Source organism: Emys orbicularis, chromosome 2, assembly GCF_028017835.1.
Source record: "Emys orbicularis isolate rEmyOrb1 chromosome 2, rEmyOrb1.hap1, whole genome shotgun sequence".
Classification (NCBI taxonomy): Eukaryota; Metazoa; Chordata; order Testudines; family Emydidae; genus Emys; species Emys orbicularis.
The window spans coordinates 1,786,075-1,808,689 of record NC_088684.1 but is presented as its reverse complement, the minus strand read 5'-3'; the positions used below and the strand labels follow the sequence as shown (position 1 = coordinate 1,808,689).

Below are 22,615 nucleotides of genomic sequence, written 5' to 3'. Positions count from 1 at the left end.
GCCATCAGTTTGTTTGGGTCTTGAGCAGCTCCTGAGCGGGAGGATGGGAGGACGAAGAGAGAAAACCCAACTGCATTTGTAGTCCTGCGCGGTCCAGCACTGCAGGAGCGACAGGGCTGGGAAATACTGCAATGAAACTGAGAGTCTGTGGGGATGCACAGAAGCCTGGTTACAAATAGGTGAGAGAAATGCGTCTGTGCCACCTGCTGGAGAAACCTAGATAGCCTTCCCCTCACTGCCCAGAGGAGCCGGCCCTCTCACTGAGCGGTGGAGCAGCCGTCTCCCCACGGGTAGGCTCCCGGGCCCACACTGGAGATGTTATCGTCTGTCCCCACTGTTGGGAGGTTAACGGACGCTTTCTTCTGAGAAGGGCAAAGATCCAGGTCCTCTGCAAGGCCCCAAACCGCAAGGTGACCCCGCTGAGAAGATGATCGCTAGTGTTATGCATGACTAGGATGTGTATTCCCATAGCACCTAGGAGACCCAGGGATGGACAAATACAGAACAAAAGGACAGTCCCTGCTCAAAGAGCTTAAATGGAAGGATAAGACAAGAGACAACAGCTGGGTACAGAGCGACCCGGGGGAGGAAACACTGAGCCGACATTGGTCAGCCTGGCAGGCAGTGTCTGAGCACACCAGCAGCCGAGCCACCCTCCAGCTTCCTGTAAGCTCCATGGCAAAGGGGAGTTTTCGGGGGGTGGGGGGTTGAAGTAGGATGATGAGGTACTTTTGCGGATGTTTACGAGGCAGCACGGGAGAAAGCACAAAGGGGCTCGTCTGAAAAATGTAACAAGGGCGATGGAGGCTGGATGACCTGGGTAAAACCTTGTTAAGGGTCAAGTTAAAACCTCATTCAAACGGATGTGTGAATATGCCCTTCATTTCAAATACCTGGGAGAGAGGGTTAATGGGCCACACCTAACACAGGGCCTCTTCCAGTCTGTCCAGAAACTAGCACCATGCGGGCAGGGGAGTCCAGTGGGTAGTGTGACCGGGGTGCTTGAACGGGGGGGCCAGGGGGCCATGGTCCCATCACTTTTTACAGGCCATAAGGATGAGCGATGGGGGGCAGAGAGACGTAAGGGGGGGCGAGGTCTTGGGGGAAGGGACAATGCGAGGGCAGGAGCTCAGGGGGAAGGGGTGGCACGGGGGCAGAGGGTTGGGGGGAAGGGGCAACGTGGGGGGTGGGGCCAAGGTTCGAGCGCCGGTTTGCCCCCACACTTTTAGGGAGCGTCCGTCACGCCTGATTGTGACCAGGTGTGTGTGTGAGTGAAGACACAGAAACGGAGACCAGGCAAGAACAGAGGGAGAGGCAGAAAGCGAGAACGCTGAGCAGCAGCCTCTGAGCACAGCATGACCGTCGAGAGAGCCAAGAAACTGCTCCTCTTGTTCTTCCTTCCTTCTGCATTCAGAGACCCGGGGCTTTGCATAGTCAAGCCTGCATTGAAGAAAATACCAGACTTCACCAATTTCTACTTCCAACTGGAACATCCTGGCCCGGGGCCCTGAACATTGACTAGACACTCAGGTCGAAAAGGGGTCGAAATAAATAGATCTGTTTCCTTCTCCCAGGTCTCCAAGTGCTTCTTGCCTTTTTGTTTGTCTTCCAGATTGCAAACTCCCTGGGGGAGCCACCGTGTTGATATTTGTGCAACAGGAAATCCTCAGTTCCCTCCTGCATGTGTCCACAGGCTACTTGGGACTAAATCCTTGATGCTTGCTCCCGAGTTATTTCAGAACTAGCCCTTGGATGGCCAGTGTAGCCAGTTAGTTCATTTGCTCATCCAGTTCCCATTGTGTTATTTAGGGTTAGGGTCAACTCCTATGCGATAGGCTCATAGGCCACAAGAGCAAAGTATTTCAGGTTTCTCAATAAGAACAGGAGTACTTGTGGCACCTTAGAGACTAACAAATGTATTAGAGCATAAGCTTTCGTGGGCTACAACCCACTTCTTCGGATGCATATAGAGTGAAACATATATTGAGGAGATATATATACACACATACAGAGAGCATGAACAGGTGGGAGTTGTCTTACCAACTCTGAGAGGCCAATTAAGTAAGAGGAAAAAAACTTTTGAAGTGATAATCAAGATAGCTCAGTACAGACAGTTTGATAAGAAGCAAGTAAGACAACTCCCACCTGTTCATGCTCTCTGTATGTGTGTATATATATATCTCCTCAATATATGTTCCACTCTATATGCATCCGAAGAAGTGGGTTGTAGCCCACGAAAGCTTATGCTCTAATACATTTGTTAGTCTCTAAGGTGCCACAAGTACTCCTGTTCTTTTTGCGGATACAGACTAACACGGCTGCTACTCTGAAACCTGTCATTATGAAAGGTTTCTCAATGGCGTGGAAGCCTGGAGCCCTCCACCTCCTGATCACTGGTGGAAATCCAGCCCAGGCACTTTGCAAACGAATTAATTCTCACAGCCCTGGCTAAGTGCAAATGGGAAATTTGAGGCAGAAATGGAGGCAGGGACTTGCCCAAGGCCACAGATCAAGTCTATAAGAGAGCCGGAAATAGAGGTAACGAACTAGTTGTCCTTTGCGCCAGCTAAGGGGTACCCTGGGTCCTAGCCCTGTGCTCCTTTCATACACTTCTCACTGAGTGACGAGTGGTTTAAGCATCAGGTTTGCCTTAAACTCCCTGGTCGCAGATACATTCAGTCCATGCGCATTCCTGTGTGAACTCCCTGAGGTGAGGGCTCTATGTGGTTATTAAAAATCCCCTGGGATTCATTCCGGAGTTCTTGGCCAAAATATCCCTTCCCCTCCCCAGCTGTGCCAATCACCCACCTGGCTGCAGTGCTCCAGCGCAGAGGTGGCTGCATTTCCGTGGGGGAGGGATTCCTGTCCATCTCCAGACCCCCCGTCCCCCGGGGAGTGACGATTGCTCTAGAAGGGACACGATGCTCTGGAGGGCAGCGTGGGGTCTAGGGGGCAGCGTTCCAACCCAGCTTGTTACACTTCAGTTCTAGAATGCTGCCTCTAGAACACTCATCCTTCTCCCATCTCTGTGGACACTTCTCCATCCCGTGACCTTGCCCTGCGCCACTGAGCCCTCGGGGGCCAAACTGAAAGATGGGAAGGGCAACGCGCTAGGAGACCCCAGTGCTTTGCGTTTCTCCTTTGTCCTTCACCCTCCTGGGGAGCCTATGGTCATATTTGGACTCTGGTCCCTGTGGCGTTCCCTCCAGCCCCAGTGCAATCACCGTCCCCACGCCCGCCCCAGCAGGATCGCTCTGCTGCCCTTTCTTTCGCGAGCCTGGGTGGAGCCAAGCGTGCGCATTGGGCGCCATGAAAAGCTGCGCTAAGCGAGAGGCGGACAGGAAGACTTTCATGGAACAGGTGCGTGAGAGCAAGGAGAATGGCTACCTCCTCTCCTCCAGGAAGATTGGCTCTGGGGCCTTCTCCAAAGTCTACCTGGGCTACGCCACCCAAGAGAAGCTAAGACAGAACTACAAGCTGGCCTCAGACCTTCGGAGCAAGCGGCACGCCATGGTGAGGACTGCAGGGCCTGGGGGCACAAGGCTGAGAAACCCCAGGGAACCAGCGGGAAAAGGAGCTCAGTCACTGAGCGTACGATACCCCTGGGGGCTCTGCAGGATAAGGCACCGCTCCAGTCCTGCTCTCAGCTCAGAGGTGCAGCGAGTTTGGGGGCACGGATCCATGGGATGTGATCAGCCAGTCTGGTTGCTCGGAAGAAGCCCAGTCCTGGATAGCAAGGGATGCTGTGCTCCTGGAGGGTGGGATATTGGCAGAGCCGTGCAGGGGGTGAGCCCCTGGGAAACCGGGGTGTCACTTACACGCCAAGCTGGCCGGGTGATGGCTGGCATGTGTCTAGGTTGTTCCGTCTGTTTCTTAGGCTCAAAGAAGTCGAAGGGAGTCTGGTGCCTGGAGCGGCAGCTGGGAGACTGAGTCTCCTGGATGCCCTGGGCAAATTCCATCCCCAAATATTAGCTCTCTGAGCTGGGCCGAGTCCCACTTCCTGTTCCAAGCCCTGTCCCTCGCTGCGCTGGCCGTGCTGGTGGGGCTGAGCCTCATGCTCCCTGATCAGGATTTTACCCCGGATGGGTTGTTCTCTTCCTGTGCAGAATGTTGTCAGTGGGATTGTACTCGTGGTGGGGTTCGCTGTTGTCCCCCGGCCATGTCTCCGCCTGTGGTTGTGTTCTGAATTCTCCCATTCATTTGCTCAGATTCACCTGAGGATTTTCTAGGCTGCTAACGATTTGTCTTTATCTCCCAAGCCTTTTCTACTGTTTGCCCCCAGCCAGCGCCTAGCGCACTGGGGTCCCGGCCCGTGACTGGGGCTGCTGGGTCAGACCCAGAACAGTAAAGAACAGCCACTTCTGGCTGCTTTCGGGGATCCTCTATAACCTGGCCCCATTTCTGGTTTCATTCTTTAGACTTAACCCCCGCCTTTCTGGGCTGGTTGGTTCTCGCCCTGTCTCTTCACGGATTGGGTAAAGCAGGCGGGTGACTGAGGGGCCGTGGCAGTTACTGAGGGTGTCCGGTGTCTGGGGGTGCTGAGCCAGTGAAGAGCTCAGCTGGGCAGAGGACACCCAGACACCCATTCCCAAGTGATGTGCCGAAGAGACACCCAGACAGCCCCCTGCCCTCCCTTCACTTGGGTTTCCCAGACTCGCCTGCCGCTGCTGGCTCGGACAGAAGATATTTCACTCCACATGGTGCTGTACATCTGGTCACCCCCACCAGTCCTTTCCCCACCTGGCCTTCCTCCAGCCTGCCCCTCTGCTGGGCGCGTCAGTGTCTCCTTTAGGCGCCCGCACGGCCCGCGGGACTGGCCAGACGGAGTCGCTCTCTCTCCAAGGGCCAGGAGGGCTCAGGGTCAGCTTCCCATTCTCCTGCGTGCAACTCAGCAGCCGCCCTCTCCTCTCGCAGGTGGCCATAAAGATCATATCCACAACCAAAGCCCCCTTGGAATATTCCAGAAAGTTCCTCCCGAGAGAAATCTACTCCCTTAATGCAACCTACAAGCACATCAATGTGATGAGTCCCAGCTGCTGCCCCCTTCCCCACCCCCGCTGCCTCGGCCAGAGCGGTTTCAATAGGGCACCCAAACTGCACTGGGCGAAGGCCACACATTAGCCAGGGATGCTAATCGGCCTTCCTTTGGGGGGGCAGCCGGCAGCGACTGCAGCGATTCTCAGTCTCAAGCGGGCAAAGGCCAGCCCAGGCTAGGGGGTTTAGACACACAGCTCCTAGTGGAATGAATTGTGGAGCTGTGTCTCCTAACCCCCTAGTCAGGCTTGGAAATCTCAGCCTAGGGGCTCAGCCACTGCGTCTCTTCTTCTCCCAGCTCCACTCAGGTTTTGGGGCCTCCCTTAAAGCACAAGCCCAGGCAATGCGTCCTCCATGGGTAGCCTGGGGCCTCACTCCTCGCAGCTCCTTGCAGGAGACCTGGGTCTGGTTCCCAGGCCTGGGCTGTCGCTACCCAAGCCTGCCTGGCTGTCTGGGAGCCAGGACTCTACGCCCTGCTGGAGCCCCAGGTGCTATTCCCCAACCCAGCCTCCTGGGCTGACAGCAACCCCTCTGGACGGGATTGGGATTGTCTGGCCTCCAGGGAATCCCGTCACATTGCCCTGGGGACATTGGTGCGGGAGGTGCCCCACGCCGCTGCAGGGGCTCTCTGTCCAGGAACGGGCGCGTCTCTCATGGCCCTGTCGCCTCGGCAGATCCAGCTCTACGAGATGTACAGGAACAGCAGGCGCACCTACCTCGTGCTGGAGCTGGCCTCCCGCGGCGACCTGCTGGAGCACATCAACGCCACCTCCGACCGCAGGGAGTGCCCCGGGCTGGAGGAGGAGGAGGCACGAAGGCTCTTCCGGCAGATCGTCAGTGCCGTGGCACACTGCCACAACGTGGGCATCGTGCACAGGTGGGAGGACTGCTGGAGCCCGTGCCATCGCTCCGACACGGGGAGCCCAAGCCCCCAGGGGCCCTGCTAAAGGCTGCGGCGGCAGCTTGACTGGGAGATGCCTGGAGTTCACCACCATCCGCCCGCATCTGGAGAACCCAGGAGTCCCAGCGCTCATCCCCTTGCTCCGGCCTCTGGAGCATGGGACCTCCCCATAGAATTCACGCCCTGTCCCATATGGCTGGTGTGCTGTAGGGTGTGGGGGGGGGGAGGGGGGAGGCTGCAGGGCTCCATCCAGCTGGTGCCCCAGGGTCTAGGGCGGGCTAGCTCCTTAGCCCCCTGCCTTGTCCTGCTCAGCGTTACTGTCCCAAGGGCTGGGGCTCCCATCGCCACTCCAGCACGAACATCCCTAAAAAACCCAGAGACTGTAAATGCTGCTGCGCAGGGCCCCTGGCCAGCTCACGGCCCCACCGGGTCCCTGCCTGCCCCCTCCCAGGGGAACCTCAACAGGTTTGAAGGTGCCATAGTCAGTTTCACACCATATGCCCCCTCCCAGCATGGGGGGCACATTGGGAGGGGGGGGCCAGACCAGGTGCAAGAGGGGGCAGGCCTGGAGCACACAGTGCTTCACACGGTGAAGCAGCCGCTCTGGGACCACTCCAGCCAGTGTAACTTAATTCAGCCCTTAGGCTGCTCTAAGTTATCGTTAGGGCCATTTAATCCCCCAATGGCCCCAGGATCAGGGCTGATAGAGCCACCTTCCTGCCCACCTCAGCTGTGCGCGTTTAGCCTGGCTGGGTACCTGACCCCAGCAGGTATTGGCGGGGATATACATCACTGGCAGAGCCATGCCGGGGGCCCAACGCATGCTCACTGGGGCGGGGCCAGGTCTGTGTGGGACAGGGGATCTCACCGCCCAGTGACATCGGTGCTCCTGCTTTGTGTTCCCCGCAGAGACCTGAAATGTGAGAATATCCTGCTGGATGAGCGAGGCTTCATTACGCTGACAGGTGAGCGCTGCCCATTTCGAGGGGCAGGAATTGTTTCCCTTCAGCCAGCCCTGGCTAGGCGTCCCTGAGCTGCTCCGTGCTGGGGCGCTCAGCCTGGGCGCTCGGCGCAGAAGGAAGAAGAGCCATTGCATTTAGGTTACTTTTTACTTTGGTTGTGACACCGGGCGGAGCCCAGCTCCAAACGGGAAGCCAGCTTCCATTCAGCGCCTACCTGCTGAGGTTTCACCAGGGACAGCCACGCGCTCTTGCTCCCTCATTTCAGTGTGTCTCCTTTGTGCATTTGCCAGCGCCCAGGGCAGGGCCAGCGTCACTCTTTGTGTGGAGTGAGCCGCTCTCCCACCACAACAGGGAGACACAAACACGGAAGAACTAGGACCTTGTTGCAAAGCCGCAGAAATCAGCTGGGGACTGCAGGGAACCTCAGTCTGCTTTGAACTCAGGGTCTTAACTGATTAGATTTCAGGTTTCACAGGCAAAAGGGCCCCTACAGATCATCTAGCCTTGTGACCCTCCCCTGGTGATCCCTGCATCCAGCCCATAGCTTCTGTGGGTGCTACAGCAATCTTTCGAGTCTTAATCCAGACCCCAAGTAATGCTCCCCACCATGATCCAATGGTTAATACCATCACAGTGCTCCTCATTTCTAGTTTGAATGTCTCGCTTCATCTTCTAGCCATTGAACCGTGTTCTGCCTCTGCCTGCGAGATTCAAGAGCTGTCTGCTCTAGGAATCTCTTCCTCTCGTAGGAACCCACGGGCTGTGCTCAAGTCACCCCCTAACCTTCTCGGGGATGTGCGCAGTAGACTGAGCTCCTTCACTCTCTCACTCAGGCCGGTTTTCCAGCCCTTGACTCATCCTTGTAGCTCTTCTCCAAACCCTTCCCAGTTTGTCAAAGTCTTTGTTCAAGTGAGTGTCCAGGGACGGGCTCACTCGTGCTGTACGCAGAGGTAACACCCCTCCTTGCTCCCGTCCTTCTCCTGCTTAGCCATCCGAGGACCACGTTCCCTCTCTGATACAGCGCTGCCCTGGGAGCTCACGTTCAGTTGGTTCCCAACTGTGATCCCTGAGTCCTATTCACTGTCACTGCTTCCAGGACACAGCCCCGTCCCACAAGTGGGACCCACATTCTTTGTTCCTAGGTGTGCGACCTGGCATTTGGGGGGGTGAAACACAAGTTGTTCAGTGACCATTGACAGCATCCCTTTAATGCTCATGTAACGGTCACATGGCCCATCAGCCCCCACCCGACAAACACTCACGCAAGTAACCCCACTGAGCTATGGGGGTACACTGCCCAGCTTGTCTTGGAACCGGTTCTACCCGCGTCAGGGCAGGGGCAGCCGGGGCAGCCCTTAGTGCAGAGAAGCTGTCACATCAGTGAATTTTGCATTTTGCTCTAGGGGCGGCATGGCTCCGGGTCTTGTGTTTCTTTGGCAGGGAGGTCCAGAGTCTAGGTCCACCTCTGGGGAAGGGTCTGTTTCCTACACTCATGTGCCTCCCCCTCTCAGCTGACAGTTTCATGGCTCCATTGGACTGTAAAGTCATGGTCTCCCTCAAGGGGAGTCCAGGCTCCAGGCCCAGTCCGCTCCTGGGCTCCCCTCCGAGACCACCGCTGAGGGTGCAGGCTGGCACCAGGGGCAGTGATGGTTTTGTGATGTGCCACTGGGAACGGGACCGAACTCATTCCACTTGGGCCATTGAGCAGCCATCAGACAGCAGGGCCTTTTCCTCAGCAGGTGGCCACGCACTGCTGGATGCTGCCCGCCACCTCGGCCATCTTCCAGCAGGCACTGAACGCCACGGGCAGGCCCCCGGAGCGCAGCCCAGCCCTGGAGGAGCCGTCCGCCCAAGGTAGGTGTGTGCCCTGCCCCCGGGTCTGCCTTCAGCGGGCAGCCCCACAGCTGGGGGGGGGGAGCACTGGGCTGAGCACAGCTGGGAGCGGCCTCGCCAGTGCCAGTCTGGCTCCGTGACCAGCCAAGGAGCCCCAGGCCAGCAGTAGCGCCCCTTGGGGGCTCAGCTCCCCCCTCCAGGAGCCAGCAGCCCCCCAACCCCCCCTCTGAACTGAACCCAACCCATCTGGGCTGGGTTCCAACCAGTCACCTCAGAGGTGAAAGGCTCCGGCGCCCAAGACCAATCCCTCGAGGCACCTGCTCCTCTGGGTGCAGCTTTACCGGGTGTCTCTGCAATCCATGCAAACTAGGTGCCTAAATACCTTTGAGGGTCTGGGCCCAAGAAAGGGGGGGCAGGCCTGTTGTCCTTCAACTGGATTCAAATCAGCCATTAGGTCACTGCTGAATCTGAGTTTGGGGGCCTGATCCCTACACCTCCTGTCACAGTCCCCCAGAGCACCAAGCCTGGACAGCTCAGGCTGGAGGCGTGGCGTGGCGTGGCGTGGGCAGAGCTGTGTGAGAGTCCTGCACTGGGGGGCCAGACTGCTGACCTGGTTGGTTGTCGGTGGGTGGGGAGAGAGAAAGGCCACGTCCCCCTCAGCTCCCATCGCTACGGGGGCCAGGCCATGGAGCACTGAGCAGGCATCTCACCAGGGGGTCGTTGCATTACAGATTTTGGGTTTGCCAACCGCTACTCCTCGAAGAATTCCCTGATGAGCACGTTCTGCGGCTCTGTGGCCTACACAGTCCCCGAAATCCTCCTGAGCAAGTACAACGGCGAGCTGGCTGACCTGTGGAGCCTGTGAGCGCCAGTTTCCTGCGGGGAGGGACATGACCTGCGGGAAGCAGGAGCTCCCTGGAGCAGGGAGAGGAGCCAGTCACTTCCTGGCCACTGCGAGTACCAGGAAGGAGGGGCTGGGTGGAGCCGGCTGCATTGTGGGGCCCATTAGCACTGTGTAGTGGGGGTCGAGCAGGCTGCCCGCAGGGGGGTGAGAGCACCAGGGCCCCCCGATGGCCAACACCCTGGGGTTTGACCGGGGCGCTCCAGAACGAACAGCGGGGGCTGCTGTAACGCTCTGTAGCCAGGGCTGTGCCAGCTGCTGTCCTCTGCGGATGGGCCGAGACGGGGCCCACGCCACGCTCACCAGTACGCTATGGGGCAGGCTGCCCCATGAGTACCGGGTGCTGGGAGCTGCCGTGGGCCATGCAGCCCATGCCCTGTCCCTGGGGAGGCTGGGCCTGGTGCCAGCCCCTCTAACCCCCAGCCTCCTCCCGCAGCGGTGTGATCCTGTACGCCATGGTGACCGGGAAGCTGCCCTTCAGAGAGCGCCAGCCTCACAAGATGATCCACATGATAAAACAGGGCCTCTCCTTCCGGCAGCCCATCTCCCCAGGTAACGCCCACGCCCTGCGCCTGCCCAGGGAGAGCAGGGTCCCTGAGCAGCCAAGCAGGGTCGGGGCTGCCCTGAGGCAGGAGGGGAAGGGCACGAGGGCAGTGCGGAAGCGAAGTGTCAGGCTTTGTGGAGAATCAGCCGGAGCTGGGGCAGGGAACGAGCCGGCTCCCCTTTTGCCCCACGGCTCCTGCTTTGTGCTGAGGAGTGAGGGCTGCCCCCCACAAGCCCTGCCCCAGGCCGACTCCAGCCCCTCCTCACACCAAACACCGGCCTGGAGAGCAGGGAGGGAAAAGCCAGGCAGCGCACGCAGGGGTGGCTGGGGGCCGGGGGAGGGCCCATGGAGCCCAGCGCGCTGCACGTGGCACCGGTGACCCTGCCCCACTCTGGGAGCCAGGCCGGGAGGGTGGCAGGGAAGCTGCCCTGCCAATGCGTGGGCAGGCCCGGCCGCCAGGCTCCAGCCCCTCTCTTTGTGCCAGAGCCTGATCCAAGGCCTGCTGCAGCTGAAGCCTGGGGCCCGGCTGGGCTTGCAGCAGGTGGCCACGCACTGCTGGATGCTGCCCGCCACCTCGGCCATCTTCCAGCAGGCACTGAACGCCACGGGCAGGCCCCCAGAGCGCAGCCCAGCCCTGGAGAAGCCGTCCGCCCAAGGTAGGTGTGTGCCCTGCCCCCGGGTCTGCCTTCAGCGGGCAGCCCCACAGCTGGGGGGGGGGGGGAGCACTGGGCTGAGCACAGCCGGGAGCGGCCTCGCCAGTGCCAGTCTGGCTCCGTGACCAGCCAAGGAGCCCCAGGCCAGCAGTAGCGCCCCTTGGGGGCTCAGCTCCCCCCTCCAGGAGCCAGCAGCCCCCTAACCCCCCCTCTGAACTGAGCACTGCTGCCCAGCGGTGTCCCCGCCCCAAAGAAAAGAGCCACCCCCCTGAACAGCTCCTCAGCTAGCAGCACCAGGAGTACCCCCCCCCCCCCCCGCCCGGGCACCCCACAGGTCATAGCCCCACGGCCGACCAGGGGAACGTGACACCGGCCCCTCTATCCCTGCCGCTTCCTTTGCTGGCGAGAGCGGAGGCTCCGTCTCTTTGCTGCCAGACCTGGAGAGCTCGGCCAAGCCTCCCGAGGGAGCCGCCAAGGGAACCAAAGCCCCCGCAGGCCCTCGCACCTCCTCTGCACAGGATGCCTTCCCCGCCCGAGCCGAGATGGAAGCCAAGGCCCCCGAGCTGATCTCTGCCGGCTGCCTCCATCAGCTGCCCTCACCGTGCCAGGCTGAGCGCCCCCCGCGATTCTCCCTGTACCGGCCCTGCCTGCTCTCCGGCCTCTGGCCCTTCCACCACCTCCCCAACTTCCGCAAGCCCGGCTCGGCCACCTCAGCCAGCGCCTACGTGGCCAGCCGGTGGCTGGGCGAGAAGAGCCCCGCTGTGGCAGCAGCGCTGGGCAGCGGCTCCTCCAAGCCGTCATCTCCCTCCACTCCATGTCCATGATCCGGAAGCCCCCGCCGGAGCCCATCACAAACTAGAGGGGGCCTCGCCCAGGGCCAGGCCGGCGACCCCCCCGCTTGGCCCTACCCCGACAGAAACAAACCCCGTACGGATGGATGCAGCCCACACTATTAAATGTTATTCAGTCGAGGGCTCTCAGCTGTCCCCCACCAGCCTCCCTCTAGGCCCCGTACCCCCCAGCTTGTCTCAGACCCGTTTCCCACAGGCCTGTCTCCTCATTCCTCTATGCACCCCTGCCTCTCCCACAGGACCATCTGCTCCCCCAGGCCTCTCCCACCCATGACCACGCACAGCCTCTCTCCTGCCATCCCCTCTGGGGCCTTTCTTCTCCAGCCACCCTCCCCTGCCAGTCCCACAGCCTGCGCAGGGAGCAGCTCGGGCCATATCCGTGGAGCAGAGGGGATGAGAACTTGGGAATGAGGGGAGAGGAACCCAGCCACAGGGCCTGGATCCCTTGGTGACAGGCTCCCTGGAACAGGACTCCGGGGGACGAGGAAAACACCCTGCTGGGGCAGAGGGAGAAGGCCCCGGAGGGAGGCACAGGCCCTGCCAGCACTGAGACAGAAGCAGTGACCCACTGTGCCTGGCCAGACTTAGGGGGGGCCGGGGGTAGGAGAGTCCCGCAGTTCCGCCCATTCACAGGCCAGACAGCTGAGCTGGGGCCCACCCCTCCAGGCTGCCCAAGCTGCACTTGAGGCCGGAGCGAGATGGGGAGGTTCATGTCCCCTTCGCAGCCCCCCAACCTCAGGGGCAGGCTCAAGGCAGCGCCGACTTCCAGCCAGCCGCCTGCAGGCCCCAGGGCCATGCTCGGATGTTGGGGGACACAGAGCCGCTGTGCCAGGGTCTTCCAGACAGGAGACAACACACGTGGGGTAGTTGGGGCGTCCGGCCTCTCAAGTGTATTTAGCAGCTAAGAACAGAACCCAGCCCAAAGCCACTGCCAACTCCTGCCCCCCAGCCCCGGCTCTGCCTCCCCATCCTCCCCCCGTCTGGAGTTAAATAGCAGGTTACTGCTGTTCCGGGGGCTCAGCGTTCATCTCCCCCTCGCTAGAGACACATCCCGTGCCCAGGCAGGGCTGGAATCAGCATCCCCCAGGTTCACCTGTGTGGACACCAGCTCAGCATGTGCACCTGCCCGTTCAGGACGGGGGGCTGGCACAGCGCTGGGTGCAGGCGAGAATCTCAGGCCACAGCCCAGGCAGCCGCCTGCCGCCACGCTGACTGCAGGGGGCAGCCCCACAGCCAGGGCGCACCATCACCTCCCACTGTGCCCCAGCCCCGCCCTGCCGAGCAGCTCCTCTGGGCCAGCACTGCTGCACTGTGCAAGGGGGAACCTGGCCCCCCGGAGCCCGGCTGAGACCCCCCAGATTCATCTCGCCTGGGTCAGGCAGTGGTGACTGATGTGGGCTGGAGCGAAGCAAGGAACCTCAAGGGGAGGAGCTACCAGTCCCAGTCCCCTCTCTCTGCTCCAGAGCCGCCAGGCTGCGCTGGGCGCTGCCGTCTCTACAGACCTCGCCTCTGGATTAAGGGCAAGGGTGGCTGCATCCGGTTCCATTCGGTACGGCTGGGCGTGGCTCCCACGATGGCTGGCAGGTCGCGGCCCTCAGCTGGGCAGAGTCCGAGCGCCCCCCACGCTGCCGGGGCAGGACAAGCAGGTCAGCAAGTCACCTCGACAGCCCCGAGGATCCCATCTGCGCCCCAGGCCCCTTGCTCTGCGTCTCCTGCTGCCCTTGCTGCCACTCCTCCTCCCGATCCAGATGCTGCAGTCGCTCCTCCACGTCCTCGGGGATCTTCACCTCCAGCAGATTCTCCATCCCGGGCTCTGGCTCATCCCCAATCAGCACCTGCTCAGGGCACAGCAGCAGGGCTTCAGAGGGGAAACAAGCCACCGAGTGGCCAGGGACCGGCCAGCAGCGCCCTGCTCCCTACCCGCACGGACCCCCTTCTCCTCCAGCTCCCGACGCGGCATCCCCTGCAGAACCCACTGTGCAGTACAATGACTGCACCACCATGTGGCAACATCGAGCCCCCGCTTGTCTGCATTTGCCCGGCAGAGACCGGACCCCACCCTGGAGTTTAATAGAGAGGGGGGCCCCAAAGACCCCAACCTGGGTGGGGCCCAATTGCCCATGCCCCCTGCCCTGCAGATGCTGAGCCACATGGACACGATGGGCCTCTGCCCCTACCTGGATCAGCTTCTCGCAGGCAGCCTGGACGTCGGGCTCCGTCTCCCACTGGTGGAGCTCCCGCACGACTAGGTAGGTGCCCTTCTCCTTCACCAGCTGCCGGCCGGCCTTGGTGGCGGTGAGCTGCGTGGGAAGCAAACCAGGGGGAGGGGCCAGGCCCCGGATCAGACCCAGCCACAGCCAGCGTGGGCAGCACGGGGAGGAGCAGCGTGGGCCCAGCCAGCCCCAGCTGTTTCAGAGGGAGGCCAGTGTTACGGAGTGTCGGGGAGTCAGGCCCTACCCCCCTCTTCCTGGGATTCACCGTGACTCTCAGCCAGCCAGTAAAACGGAAGGTTTATTGGACAATAGGAACGCAGTCTACAGCAGAGCGTGTAGGTACAACCAGGACCCCTTCTGGGGGGTTCAGGGAGCTTAGACTCCAGCTTGGGGTTCCCTGCGTTGCACCACCCAGCACCAAACTGAAAACTACCCAAATCCCTCCAGCAGCTCTCTCCCCCTTCCCCTCTGCTCCTCCTCCCCTTTGTTCTGTCTCCCGGGCAGAAGGTGTCACTTCTCCCAACCCCCCTCCTGGCTCAGGTAGCTCAGTGTAACTCCCAGGCTACATTCCCAGGTCAAATCCGCCCCTCACAGGCAGTTGTGGGGAAGCCCCTTCCTAGCCCCATCAGAGAGTGGCTGGCTCCTGCCCTGCAGCAGCAGGGGTCCTAACCCTCCAGTGTAAGTGGGGCTGGGGATCCGGAGAGCAGGGAGGGTCGCACGGATAGGGGGCAGCAGCAGGTGGGGGGGCCTCCTGCAGGAAAGGGGGCATCTGCAAAGCAACCCTCTCTGCCCCAGCCGCCTTGTCCCCCCCTCCCCCAGTGTTCTACAGCAACCCACCAGCATGACTGCCTCCAGCAGCATCTTCCGGATGTCAGGGTCCTTCTCCCGCTGCTTGTCCTGCGGCAGGTCCTGCAGGTCCACGGGCAGCCCTGGGGCAGAGCCAGGCAGCGGCGTTAGAACAGGGCACATGGCTCTACAGGCTCCTGCCAGAAAACTGCAGAGCCCCCCACCCCCACCCCGCCCCGCCCCTCACTTTACCACCCCCCAGCAGAGGGGAAATGAGAGCAGAAAACAATGGAATTCTTTGTTCCCGGCTGCACAACTCTGCCACCGCTAGACCCCCCCCCCCGCAAACACTAGTCCCCAAAGCCCCCCTCCTAGCGTCCCCCCTCCTCACTTTCCATTTCCGCTTCAGGGAATTCCTCAGGGCCCGCCAACGGCAGCAGGAGGAAGGGGAGCAGGTCCACCTCGGCGCCTAGCAGCCACTCATGGTACTCTGGGAACAGACACCCACACACAGGCTGGGATCAGAAGAGGGCTCAGAAATCACCAGGAGATGGGGCGTAACAGGGGGAGTCACCCATCGGGGCCTTGCAGTGAGCCCGCCAGACAGGAAACGTCACGGGCCACACGGGGGCGCTGCCAAGCAAAAGCACAAAGCCCGGCCAGCTCCTCTGGGAGGAAAGGGACATGAAAGCCCTGATTGGGGCCTGCGTTGTGCTGGGGAGCCAGAGGCCAGGCCTGGGCACGGAAGCCAGAGGGGGGCAGGGGTTAGAGCCCAGAGCTCTAAGGCACAGGCTGGTTCAGGAACCAGCTGATACCAAGAAGTCCACTCAGGGCTCGGCCGAGGCAGTGAAGCCAGCAGGATCCCAGGGGTGAGGGACACTAAGTACCCCCCCAAATGCAAAACACTTACTGTACTCGAAGCAGCAGTTCCTGAGCGTCCCGATCACCCCCCCTCGGCGGATGGCGGAGGCCTCGTACTGTGTGTAGGGCAGCAGCCTCTGTACCACGCACCTGGGCAGAGGACGGGCCCTTGTCAGAGATGGGCATGCACACGCTGGGCCCTGGCGTGTGCACGCCCTGGGGCATTGCAGTGATGCAGCCGTGTCAGTCCCAGGACATTAGAGAGACAAGGTGGGGGAGGGAATATCTTCGACTGGGCCAGCTCCTGTTGGGGAGAGAGACCCGCTTTCGAGCTACCCAGAGCGTCCTGCTGGCAGAAGATAGGACCTCCCCCCAACCTTGTCTCTCCATTGCACCAATGGATGAACAGTCTGACCTGGGGCAGCCCTGAGCCCACGCATCCCCCCGCCCGCTGTCACGTTCCCAGCTCGCAGGCCACTTCCGAGAGCGCCAGCACCCACCTGGATCTGTCCAGCAGGAACTCCCGGGTCTCCGGCAGCTGAGTCAGATTGGAGAGCAGGGGGCCCAGGTAGTGCAGGGCTGCCTTCTTGTTGTAGCCTTCGGTGCAGAACGCCTCCACCACCCGGGCCAGCCCCAGCCCCTCCTCCTGCATGGCCTGGAAAACCTGGCGGCAGGTGCCCTCCTCCCGGGACAGGTTGGAGAGGAGGGTGCAGACCTGGTCGGCGAAGGCATAGCCCGGGTCCAGCAGGCGGTGCAGCAGCATTGGCAGCTCCTTGGCCACGACCTCGTGGGTGGCCACGGCCACAGACAGGTTGATGAGCGAGTGGTAACTGTCCTTCACCACGGCCAAGGAGCGGTCACCCGTCAGCAGCAGCAGAGCCTCCAGGAAATCCGGCCTGTCTGCCAGCAGCGTCCGCCCCTCCCCATTGCCCGTTAGCCCCAGGATGTAGCCTGTGGCCTGGCCCTTTAGATCAGGCCGGGTGTCCAGGTGGAGGAACCCCAGCAGCTCTCTGGCCTGCTCCTCGTCCATGCTGGGGCAGGAGGCCTGGAGGCGCCGCCCTGCAGACAAAGGGACCTGTCAGGTGGGTGGAAGGGGACTGTTGGCCCCTCACTAAAACTCGGGGTGGGGGTTTGGTTGCTAGCTCCCAGTACCAAAAGAAAGGGGAAGGGTGGATGGGAAACCAGGACCCTGAGACTGACAGTCCCCAGGGGCAATGGGCAGAGGCCAATGCTCCAGGTCAGCCTGATTGATAGGGCGGGTGGGCTAATGAGGCAGGGGGTCCCAGCTTCCCTGTGAGCTGGAATTGCCTGGGCCACAGCGGAGCAAGCGAGCTAAGGAGAGAGCAGGAGCCTGAGCTGAGGAGCAGAGCTGGGCCAGCCACAGGGACCCAGAGAACCAGATCCGTGCTGGGAGCAGAGCTGTAGCAACCAGAGCCAGAGGGGCCAGAAGCTAAGCCCAAGGAGCTGGGGCAGAGTGGGGCTGGAGCAGTCCGGAGCCGGGTGCAGTGAGCAGCTCGGAAAAGCGAGGGGGGACCTTGGGCAGCGAGCCCAGCACAGGGGGATTCCCCCAACCAAGAGGCCTTGCAGGCCAGACGAGGGGCGCGGCTCCCAGCGCTGGGGCACTGTCTACACTGGCGCTTTACAGCGCTGCAACTTGCTGCGCTCCGGGGGGTGTTTTTTCACATGCTGTGAAGTGCCAGCGTAGACAAGCCCCAAGGGTCCGACCCGCAGCATCCCTGCAGCACAGCCAAGGCCTAGGACACGGGAGGAGCAGACTGTGAACTGCCCTGGCACGCCAGAGACGCGGTGATGTCCCGGTGCCACAGAACGGGGTGACGGGTTTTCCTTTCACCTCTCCCATTTTTTCCTTTTTTTTTTTTAATTGGTTACTGTTTAATAAATTGTGTTTGCTTTGAGCTGTATGCAGTGATCAGTGGGTCAGGGAAGCGCCCCGTGCAGAGAGCACCCGGATGGGGACACCCTGGCCCCGAGTGACCATGACAAGGCTGGGGGGCGAGCCCCCAGGAATGCTGGGCCCAGCCGTGCCGGGGTTACGAGGACTCTGCCCCACAGGGGTGTGGAAGGGGAGCCCTGGGGGGCAGGCGGCCTCTGGGTAAAGGGAGCGGGGACTCGGATCCTGGCCCCAGCCCGTCTCACGGGGGTCGTGTCTGAGCCAGGAAAGGGCCACACGGGAGCGGCCCGTCCCCCGCGTGCACCGGGAAGGGCTCGGCCCGGGCCAGCTGGACGGGGCCGGGCCGCCAATGGGACCCAGGAGTCCTGGCTCCGGGCCCTGCTGCGCGTCACCCAGGGGCGGGCGGGGCCCCCCTTGCCTGTCCCCGGCGCCGTCCGGGCTCAGCTTCTCGCCGCCACGTGCGTCTCTCTGCGGGCGCGGGGGTCCGGTCCCTGGTCGTTTCCCTACTTTGGGTGCACTGAGCATGCTCACCCGAACTGAGCATGCCCAGTAACCCTCGCTGTAGCCACTGCCCTTTCTCTGCCCTTACTTCTGCTCCCGATTTGCTGCCTCCTCTTTGGGGGGGTTTCAAAGGATTCAGGGGGGGGGCAAATCGCCGCGGGGAGGGGGGCTGTCAGGGTCTGAGCAGGGGGCAGAAATTGACTGGCCAGGGGGGCTCAAGCTACTGTAGCTAGCGGCAGAAGAGGGGCTGAAGGGGAAACCTCGGGGGTGGGGGTGGGAGCCGGGGTTAAGCTGGGGGGGGGACGCTGCCAGACCCCGTGTGGGTACAAAACCCCCGTTTAGGGAGGGGAGGGGGGGACAGTGACCCCGTGGGATGAGGCCCCCGCTGTGCTCGCTAATCTAGGGGCGTGGGGGGGGGCAGAGGAGGTTTTCGTTCTGCTCACAGGATGCTGCATGTCAGCCCCGGAGCAGGGGGCGGGTTCCTGGGACTGGGGTCTTAAAGGCACAGGCCTCCAATTCCTAGCCTGTCAAAGCTTAATCACCGCAGCTCCTCTCTCTCCTATACAAGTGTTGCAGGGCCAGGGCCAGGGCTGCCCAGAGGGGGGGGGCAAGTGGGGCAATTTTCCACAGGGGCCCCCACGAGTATGGCGGAGGCTGCCCCCGCCTCCGTCTTCCCCCAAGCCCCTGTGTCTCAGCACGCCACGTCCGGGAGCGGCCCTGGCGCGCTGCAGCGCCGTGGCTCCAACGCTGTCTGAGGCCGCTCCTGGACGCTGAATCCTCTGGGCAGCCCTGTGCAGGGCTACGTTACTGCTCCAGCCAGGAGACTGAATGCGGTGAAATATTGTACAGACACTCCCTCCAACTCTGCCTCTCACACTTTGAATATGTAAAAGTGTCTTCTATCAGTTTCTATGCCTATATGAAATCACTGCAGCTCATTTCTCTTATGTAACGTGCTGAGTTGCTAACTCCCTCCCAGAGCCCACATATCCGCACCCCCTCCTGTACCCCAATCCCCTGCCCCAGGTCAGAGCCTGCACCCCTCACTCAAACTCCCCATAGCCTGCAACCCTCCTGCACCCCAACTCCATCTCAGAGCCTGCACCCCAAAAAGGGCTGGATTAACCTTTTGTGGGCCTGGTGCTAACCATATTTGTGAGCCCCCATGGGGGAAATGGGGACATGGGGCAGGGGGGCAGAGTCCTCAGAGCGACGGGCTGGCTGGGGGCAATGGGAGATGAGATGGGTCATGGCACGGCAGGGACAGCCCCGTTCCACCCAGCGCAGTACAAGGGCACTGTTTACAAACCGGGAGCTGCCAGACGCACACTGGCCAGCCAGGCCCTGCGCTCCCATCGTGCTTCTTCCCCTTCAGGGCAGTCCCATGCTGCACCATGCTACCCCCCTGCCCGGCACCCCTCTGACCCCCTACGCCCAGTGCCACACCACCCAGAGACCCCCACAAACCCCCATGCCCAGTGCCCTCCCACAGACCACTCCCCCACTCACTCAGAACCCCCCCACAGATCCTCTCACTGCCCCGTGCCCCCTAGCTGGAGACCCCCCACAGCCCTCCCACCAGTGCACAGTGCCCTGCACCTCCCCGCCCAGAGCCCCCCACAGATTCCCTCACTGCCCAGTGCCCCTCACTGCCACAACTGCACAGTGCCCCGCACAGACCCCCCACACTTCCCAGCACCCCGACACACACAGATCTCCCCAACCCCCACTGCACAGCACCCCCCCCAGACCCACTAGAGACCTACTCTCCCACACCCTAACCCCCAGCCACAATACCCGGCCCTGATGGGAGGTGACTGTGTCTGCCAGGCTGAGCCGGCAGCACAGCCAGAGCTGGTCCTGGGGCAGGATAACTCCGGCCCCTTGGGGGTGCAATCAGTCAGGCTGGAGCAGGAGCGGAGCCTACCCGGGCCAGGCTCCCTCAGGACCCACATGCCTGGCAGGACCCAGCTGAGCCACCCCCCCTCACCCCCGCCGTCCCCTGTGACTGGCTGAGACTGGCCCAACCTCTGCACCAGTCCCAGGTGGCTCTTTCCCTGGGGAGGCAGGTGGGGCCCCACAGGTCCCAGGCAGTGGAGACAGCTCAGAGCTGGAGCAGTGCTGGAGAGTGGGGCAGATCGCTGAGACGTGACTCCCGAGATCCCACCCACACCCGTTGGCCCCGTGGCCAGCAGCCCTGCCGAGCCCACATGGTGGCCCCCAGCTGCTGGGTGATGAGCCCCCTACAGCAGCGGCATAGCCAGGTTCTAACATCAGGGATTTATTGTATTATGTATAGTAAGTGTTTAATATAAAAATCAGGTAGTAAGGTTTACAATGTTATAACAAGAGATTATGCTATTACCATTATCCAGTCAACTTGCACACTACTATTTTGAATTAGTGATAATTCAGAGAGAGAGAAAGAAAAAAGCTGAATTTAGAGAATAATTATTAACCAGATTCTTAGTTATTCACCAGCCACTTTGCTCCAGTCCATAGCACAAAGCACCATAAACCCAGTAGAATCTGGCCAAGAGAATATTCACCTCAAATTGGCATCTGCTACACTCCCCGCCCCCCCGCCCCATTCCCAGTCACCACTATTCAGAATATAGCAATCGTCCAATAGATCAATTTGTCACATTAGCCAGGAGGAAGCAGGTCGTGAGTGTTTTTGACCACAAACTCCATCCCTCCTGATTCGCAACCCCATGGACCAGTGACAGGTGCATGAGCAGCCATGTCATTGGAAATAAGCAAGGAGGAAGCCAGTGAAAAAAGTGAAAGTGGCCACTCTGGTATCACCTTGGGCTTAGGGGCATGCTCCGTACCCCCAAACCTTACCTCCCTTTTCACATATTCAATGAAAGGGGCCACTCTGGTCAGGAAGCAGGTCGGGATTGTTTTTGACCACATACCCCATCCCTCCTGATTCGCAACCCCATGGACCAGGCGGTAGCACGTAACCCAGATGTCAAGTTGCGTGGCAGAAACTGCACCCAGTTGCAAAACGGGAGGGTTGCTATTCGTGGCGTCACACCTGTCCGCTCTGTTCCTAGCCAGACCGACACGCTGTCTGGCCAATCGGTGGCTGCGGTTTCCCAAGGGGGCGGGGAAGAGGCGAGTACCCGGAGGCTGGGGCCCAATCGGCGGCGCCTCGGATCGAATCGCGGCGAAGGGGATTCTGGGGGTTGTAGTCACATGGGGCTGCTTCTGCGCATGCCAAACCTGAGTCCCCGCCCCGTGCAACGCCCACGGCCCCTCAGAGCCCCGCCCACAGCCGGGCTCCTCGCGCTCGGTTTCAATTTCCCGGAACTGGGCGAGCGGGCCGGCTCCCGCGGGGTCCTAGCGCCCCCTATCCCCTACTCAGCTGGCGCCCGCGGGGTCCTAGCGCCGCCCTGTCCCCTGCCGGCCGGCACCTGCGGAGTCCTAGCTCCCTGGTCCCGGCCCCGTGCTCCACACAGCCCCTCTCCCGGGAGACCCGTGCGGCTGCGCTGGTCCAGGGCCAGGGCGGGCGTCGGCTCGGGCACTGCAGAGAGGGACTGGGGCTGTGGGGCTGCAGGCGGCTCCGGAGGCCCAGCAGGCTTGGGGCCTGAGGCTGCCCTGCTCCACAGCACCTGCTGGCAGCGGCTGCTTCAGTGCCACTGGGGAAGGCCTGGCCGTGACCTGCTGTGAGGCAGCTCCCCGTGACGGCACCACGCTGCCTCCTCTTCCAGACTCTGCCCCTGTCCTGCAGGCTGCCCCAGGCATGCCAGGCCCATGCCTCAGTTTCCCCTCCTGTCCCATGTCTCTCTTGTCTCAAGCTGTGAGCTCTGTGGGGCAGGGACTGACTCCCCTGGTGTCTGTGCACAACGGGGCCCTGGTCAGGGTTGTGGCCTCTAGGTGCTACTGCAACAGGGAACCCCCACGCCCTGGGGATGAGCTGGGCAGCTCAGTGCTGTCAGAGCTACTGGCGCAGGCTGGCTCCGCCACATTCCCCAGGTCTGCTGGGGTGCTGTGAAACCAGGGCTTTGAGTCCACAGTTGTTAATGGCTGATGCCAGCAGGAGCAAAAACTGAACTGCAGCCCGACGGGGCAGGGACAGAGCCCAGTTCTGCTCAGCCACCGAGTTCCCTGCCTTTGTGCCGTGCCCAGCACCATGGCCCTGCACCTCCACAGCTGCTGCCTCTACTTTCACTTTCCCTCTCGCTTTCAAAACAAGGGAAGTAAAGGGGAAAAGCCTCACACCCAAAGCCAGCCCGACCCTAGAGCGAGTTCAGGGAGGATTGTCACTGCACCAAGTCCAGCAGTGGCCAGGTTGGGGCTCCTCCCGCAGTGCTAACACGGCAGCACGAGCTGCTGGTAAATGCACATTGTGTCTGTTCACTTCATTTCACTGTTGTGGAGACAGGCCCTGGACCCTGGGGCCCTCCCTTTAGAGAAATTATAGACACGACTAGAGTTGGACCAAGAGCCACAGACCATCCCACGGGAAGCTCCCGACTCCGTCCCGCTAGGGGCAGAGAAATCTGGGGAGCAACAAGTCTAGGCTGAGGTAAAGGCATTTGCCTGACTCAAGGACCCCTCCTGAGGGGGTGGCCAGATTTCTCCTGCATTAAAATAGCCCGAAGTCACTTAAACACTAGCCCCAAAGTAACCCAAGCTGTTTATTGAAACAAAC

The 22,615-nt window shown here is 61.3% G+C and overlaps 2 protein-coding genes across 2 annotated transcripts; one reads left to right on the top strand and one right to left on the bottom strand.

Annotated features, from left to right (window-relative positions):
• Positions 1-3,309: 3,309 nt before the first annotated feature.
• Positions 3,310-11,652, top strand: LOC135875155 (testis-specific serine/threonine-protein kinase 5-like). The gene is made up of 8 exons (XM_065400148.1): positions 3,310-3,513; positions 4,915-5,019; positions 5,709-5,911; positions 6,845-6,900; positions 9,462-9,591; positions 10,068-10,221; positions 10,660-10,831; positions 11,264-11,652. Exons 1-8 carry the CDS (start codon positions 3,310-3,312, stop codon positions 11,650-11,652), a joined length of 1,413 nt encoding a protein of 470 aa, XP_065256220.1.
• A 1,682-nt stretch (positions 11,653-13,334) lies between these two features.
• On the bottom strand, positions 13,335-17,995 carry HGH1 (HGH1 homolog). Its single transcript, XM_065399992.1, is given in 8 exon segments — positions 13,335-13,514; positions 13,857-13,979; positions 14,730-14,821; positions 15,070-15,168; positions 15,589-15,689; positions 16,040-16,603; positions 17,876-17,925; positions 17,927-17,995. Coding segments are annotated over 8 exon segments (1,278 nt in total).
• Between the last annotated feature and the right edge of the window lie 4,620 nt (positions 17,996-22,615).

Bases quoted from the DNA above. Each gene is read 5' to 3' on its own strand.
- LOC135875155 (XM_065400148.1), top strand. From the start codon at position 3,310: ATGAAAAGCTGCGCTAAGCGAGAGGCGGACAGGAAGACTTTCATGGAA. The intron at 3,514-4,914 runs GTGAGGACTGCA...CTCCTCTCGCAG, and splicing joins GGAGCAAGCGGCACGCCATG to GTGGCCATAAAGATCATATC. The intron at 10,832-11,263 runs GTAGGTGTGTGC...CTTTGCTGCCAG, and splicing joins GGAGAAGCCGTCCGCCCAAG to ACCTGGAGAGCTCGGCCAAG.